The following is a 5,524-nucleotide window of genomic DNA, read 5'->3' as shown; positions in this document are numbered from 1 at the left end:
TTTTCTGTTTCGGGCAGGCTTTTATAGCTTCCTGGTACGTGACGTCACCCGCCTCTGACGTTCCGCCACACCATTGGATTGATTTTACATGTGCTTCAAGACGTCATCACGCAAAGCGTTCCCCATAGCGTCAATCTCGACGCAACGCGAGTTCCCTCTTCAGGGAACCGAGGTTACAGTCGTAACCGAGGCGTTTTTCAAATAAAGGTTTCCGAGTCAGTGATATGAGATTGTGTAAACAATAAGCAATAAATTAAGAAACATGCAAATTACAGGCATTAAGACCTGTAAGTAAACACAATAGAACAAAGAAGCAAATTAAATAGTGCTTTAATTTTGTTCAGATATCTGTAGCCTATTCAAGGAAGAAATAATAAACAGAATAAAGTGATCAAATTCAAAACAAAAAACTGCATACTCTTCATTGTATGAACTAAATATGCTACAAAAGCTATTTGGTCAAGAGCTGTGAGTGATTTTCATTCTGCTCTCCTTTATGCTGAGTGCTGATGAAAACTATTCCATATCAAACACACAATGTTGTTGTTTTGTATTATCAAAAACAATCATCAGTTCAAACTACTCAAGCTGATTTTACAGATATGAAGCAGACAATAACTTATTTTAACAGAACATGTTTCATCAACGCCAAAAATTGTTCACATATACTGTGTCTTTCTGCAACATTCGTAAAATCTTCACCAAATTTGGCTCAGATCCTTTTTTTATACCAGGCTGATTAAAAGTTATCAAAAGCGTTTTGGGGGTGTTCATGATTATTGATCATGATTATTTTGTGGAGAAAAAGTATGGGCTAAATCATTTTCACAGTAGCACTTTTACAATATTATTGATATTCCTATTTTCATCCAGAGAAAATGGCATTTTATAATGGATCTTTTTTTTCTTTATAATTAATTTACTTTAGATTAACTTTATTTCTGTGCCAAAACTTTACAAACTTTTGTCTTATTTCTTTGGTTTGTAGACCATATACTAAAGGATTTAGTCCTGGTGGTACAATGTGAAACATTATACTAGCTAATTTTCTGCTGTCAGAGTATTCTGGAAAACGATGGAGAAAAACCATAGTGGCACAAGAAACAAACATGATGATATAAACAGCTATATGAGTACTACATGTTTTTATGGCTTTGCTGTTGAGTGCTTTGTTTTTGCTGGTTATGCATACAGAAGCAATCTTGGTATATGTTATAAACACCGACCCAAGTGAGAAGGTAAAGACAATAACAGTATAAATTATTCCAAACACATTATTTATGACCACATTTTCACAGGACAGTTTAAACAGTGAGGCATTGTCACAGAAAGGGTTTTCAATTTTAGATCTGCAGCGAGACAGGCGTATAGTGAGACCTAACATAATAGACACCATGAAAACTGACAGCCCCCAGGCTGATGCTGATAGTTTAATAACCATTTTATTGGTCATTATAGTCGTATATCGCAATGGATTACATATAGCCACATATCTGTCAAAGGCCATGATCATCAGCACATAGTGGCTTGCTGCTGCAAATATGTGCACAAAATATGCTTGAACAACACACTCCACATATGTAATGTAACGCTCTGAGGCTTCCCTTAAAATGTCCTGCAATAAGCGTGGCAACATGACAGAGGTCCCTAGTATATCATTCACTGGAAGGTTACAGAACAGAAAGTGCATTGGATGATGTAGATTCTTCTCAGTTGAGATCAGGATTATAAGTCCAATGTTACATCCCATTGCAAATATATAAACCAAGAGAATCAGGATGAAAATAGGATAGGAAGACTGAGGTATAACTCTCAGTCCCTCCACAAGGAGAATGCTGTTTGTGAATGTCAGGTTGTCCATTGGCTGCTCAAAACCTGCAAACAGCATCACACAGACCTGTAATCATCATTAATAGCATAAAATTTCTACACTGTACAATGATGAATATATATATATAAAAAAAAAATATATATATAAAAAAATATATATATATATATAAAATGTTGTTGTAAACAGTAAAATCTAATTATAACATATTTCCATATATAAGTCTATATATTATTTGTAAATCACATTACTTGCTGTCTGATCAGTTTTCATGGTCTATATTAAATGACACCCCTTTGAAATCACACAATCAATCATAGTAACACAATCACTACATAGTAAATTTAAAATCAAAGAACCTGCAGTCTGTTGTTGCTATAAATTAATACCAAGATAGTTGATTATTTTTACAGATTGCTTCAAGTTGTCAAGTTAACTAATTAATTAGCAGTCAGTTCAGTATTTAGGGTTACATGAATAATGACTTACTTTTTTCTGAAGAATACTTACGAGCCTTTGCCTTTAAATATGTGGTTCAATGTGACACTGTCATCATCCAAGAGTGACATGACCAACTGGTTGCCATGAACACAGCCACTGAAACTGTAATGATATTGTTATGTTGAAATGGCCTTGCTCTAGTTACCTGTAGGGGGCGTGTTTTTTGGCAACACATGAACACATGTAATGAAGCATGCATTTATAATGCAAGGATATTCTTAATGCATTATAATACATGCATAATACACGAAGCACCTTGGGTTCACCGGCGTCAGAATGAACCCCGAACATACCCCATCCTAAACCTTTTATGTCACATGCCTGTCCTGTCTTGTGTAGCACATGCGGTGTTTGTGTTCCTGTCATTGTTTTGACCCCACCCTCCTTGTTATCTTATTATTGGTTTCATTTGCCCCACCTGTTGTTCCTCATTACCTGCCTGATTTGTCCCTTTTATAAGTTCCTTTGTGTTTGCAGTCTGTGTCGGATCGTTGTCTTGTACACGTCTCCCGTTTCCCCGTGACCCGTTTGGTATGTTCACGTTTGAAGTTGTTGTTTGGTATTTTGTAATGTTTTCCCCCTCGTGGGTGTTTGTTTTACGTTGTTCTTTTGTTTATTAAAAATCCCTTTCCTCTGCACTTGAGTTTTCCTTGTTTTCTTAGTTTCCCGTGACAGAACGATCCGACCATGTCAAAAACTCAGCAGAGGAAGTCCCAGCATCCACTTGTTCCCCCGGTCTCATGCCAACAGTATGAACGCATTCTTCGTGTTCAATCATTGATTGCGCTCCGCCAGCAGGGAACTGATCTAAGGAAGTTCGCGGTCAAATTCCTTAGTGCAGCAGAGGGACTGGGTCTTAATGAGGAGCCCCTCAAGGACCTTTTCTTTTATGCCCTTGACGAGCCATGGATTGGGTACTGAGAAGGGCGTATGACCGCAGCACTTTTGAGGGTATGGTGGAGGGTCTCGCTCGCCTGCAGGAGCGAGAGGCCATGAGAGGGTCTCAGTTCCGTGACCTCAGTACCGGTGGTCCCGAGTCCAGTGTTCCCAGTTCCGATGGTCCCGAGTCCAGTGGTCCCAGTTCCAGTGGCTCCAGTTCCAGTGGTCTCGAAACGGAGGAGGAGGGAAGAAGACTCCTTCCGTGACTGTTCCGGTGGTCCCTGTTCCGGTGGTCCCTGTTCCGGTGGTCCCTGTTCCGGTGGTCCCTGTTCCAGTGATCCTGCTCGCACTGCCTGCACCACCTCAGCGACGCGTCACGTTCTGCCCAGCCAGAGACTGTTCACGTCACGTCTGCCCAGCCAGAGACTGTTCACGTCACGCCTGCCGAGCCTGTGTCTTCGGACAAGATGGCCGCCGCCGAGAGTGTTCCCGTCACGTCTGCCGAGCCTGTGTCTTCGGACAAGATGGCCGCCGCCGAGAGTGTTCCCGTCACGTCTGCCGAGCCTGTGTCTTCGGACAAGATGGCCGCCGCCGAACCTGTTCACGTCACGCCTGCCGAGCCTGTGTCTTCGGACAAGATGGCCGCCCGTCGAGCCTGTGTCTGTTCCTGAGCTTGAGCCGGAGCCAGTGTCTGTTCCTGAGCCGGAGCCAGTGTCTGTTCCTGAGCCGGAGCCAGTGTCTGTTCCTGAGCCGGAGCCAGTGTCTGTTCCTGAGCCGGAGCCAGTGTCTGTTCCTGAGCCGGAGCCAGTGTCTGTTCCTGAGCCGGAGCCAGTGTCTGTTCCTGAGCCGGAGCCAGTGTCTGTTCCTGAGCCGGAGCCAGTGTCTGTTCCTGAGCCGGAGCCAGTGTCTGTTCCTGAGCCGGAGCCAGTGTCTGTTCCTGAGCCGGAGCCAGTGTCTGTTCCTGAGCCGGAGCCAGTGACCGCGACACTGGCGTCTGTTTCTGAGCCCTCAGTGACCGCGACACTGGCGTCTGTTCCTGAGCCCTCAGTGACCGCGACACTGGCGTCTGTTCCTGAGCCCTCAGTGACCGCGACACTGGCCATTATGGCCACAGCCATGTGGTGTGTGTGGGCTACGCACACACTTGGACCGGTGGTGTCAGTTCCAGTGCCCGAGCCGGTGGTGGTGCCAGTTCCAGTTCCAGTGCCCGAGCCGGTGGTGCCAGTTCCAGTGCCTCAGCCGGTGGTATCTGTTCCTGAACCGGTGGTGTCTGAGCCGGTGGTATCTGTTCCTGAGCCGGTGGTGTCTGCTCTTGAGCCGGTGATATCTATTCCTGAGCCGGTGGTGTCTGCTCCTGAGCCGGTGGTGTCTGCTCCTGAGCCGGTGGTGTCTGTTCCTGAGCCGGTGGTGCCAGTTTCAGTTCCAGTGCCTGAGCCGGTGGTGCCAGTTCCAGTGCCTGAGCCGTTGGTGCCAGTGCCTGAGCCGGAGGTGCCAGTTCCAGTGCCTGAGCCGTTGGTGCCAGTTCCAGTGCCTGAGCCGGTGGTGCCAGTTCCAGTGCCTGAGCCGGTGGTGCCAGTTCCAGTGCCTGAGCCGGTGGAGTCTGTTCCAGTGCCTGAGCCGGTGGAGTCTGTTCCAGTTCCTGAGCCGGTGGAGTCTGTTCCAGTTCCTGAGCCGGTGGAGTCTGTTCCAGTTCCTGAGCCGGTGGAGTCTGTTCCAGTTCCTGAGCCGGTGGAGTCGTCTCCGCCGTGGCCGCCCGAGGGGTCGTCTCCGCCCTGGCCGCCCGAGGGAGAGTCTGCTCCGCCCTGGCCGCCCGAGGGAGAGTCTGCTCCGCCCTGGCCGCCCGAGGGAGAGTCTGCTCCGCCCTGGCCGCCCGAGGGAGAGTCTGCTCCGCCCTGGCCGCCCGAGGGAGAGTCTGCTCCGCCCTGGCCGCCCGATGGACTCTCTGTTCCGCCCTGGCCTCCAGAACTGTCCATTTTCCCTGCCCCACCCCGGTCTGTCTTTTCTGTTTCCCCTGTCCCACCCTGGTCTGTCCCTCCCGTCCCACCCTGGTCTGTCTTTCCTGTTCCCCCTGTCCCACTCTGGTCTGTCCCTCCCGTCCCGCCCTGGTCTGTCCTTCCCGTCCCGCCCTGGTCTGTCCCTCCCGGCCCTAGTGGAGCGTCTGGTAGCCGCTCCTTTAGGAGGGGGTAATGTCACATGCCTGTCCTGTCTTGTGTAGCACATGCGGTGTTTGTGTTCCTGTCATTGTTTTGACCCCACCCTCCTTGTTATCTTATTATTGGTTTCATTTGCCCCACCTGTTGTTCCTCATTACCTGCC

General features: G+C 47.7%; 1 protein-coding gene across 1 annotated transcript; it reads right to left on the bottom strand.

Annotated features, from left to right (window-relative positions):
* Positions 1–919: 919 nt before the first annotated feature.
* Positions 920–2,467, bottom strand: LOC309476817 (olfactory receptor 8G17-like; the record flags this gene model as incomplete). Its single annotated transcript, XM_082139962.1, has 2 exons — positions 2,339–2,467; positions 920–1,875 (listed from the first exon to the last, which is right to left on the bottom strand). The coding sequence occupies exon 2, from the start codon at positions 1,859–1,861 to the stop codon at positions 920–922; it is 942 nt and encodes a 313-aa protein (XP_081996088.1). The 5' UTR covers positions 1,862–1,875; positions 2,339–2,467.
* Positions 2,468–5,524: the final 3,057 nt, after the last annotated feature.

The sequence above is a fragment of the Leuciscus leuciscus genome, assembly GCF_965113295.1.
Source record: "Leuciscus leuciscus genome assembly, chromosome: 16".
Lineage (NCBI taxonomy): Eukaryota > Metazoa > Chordata > Actinopteri > Cypriniformes > Leuciscidae > Leuciscus > Leuciscus leuciscus.
Note: the sequence above shows the minus strand (reverse complement) of the source record. Positions and strands in the feature narration are given on the sequence as shown.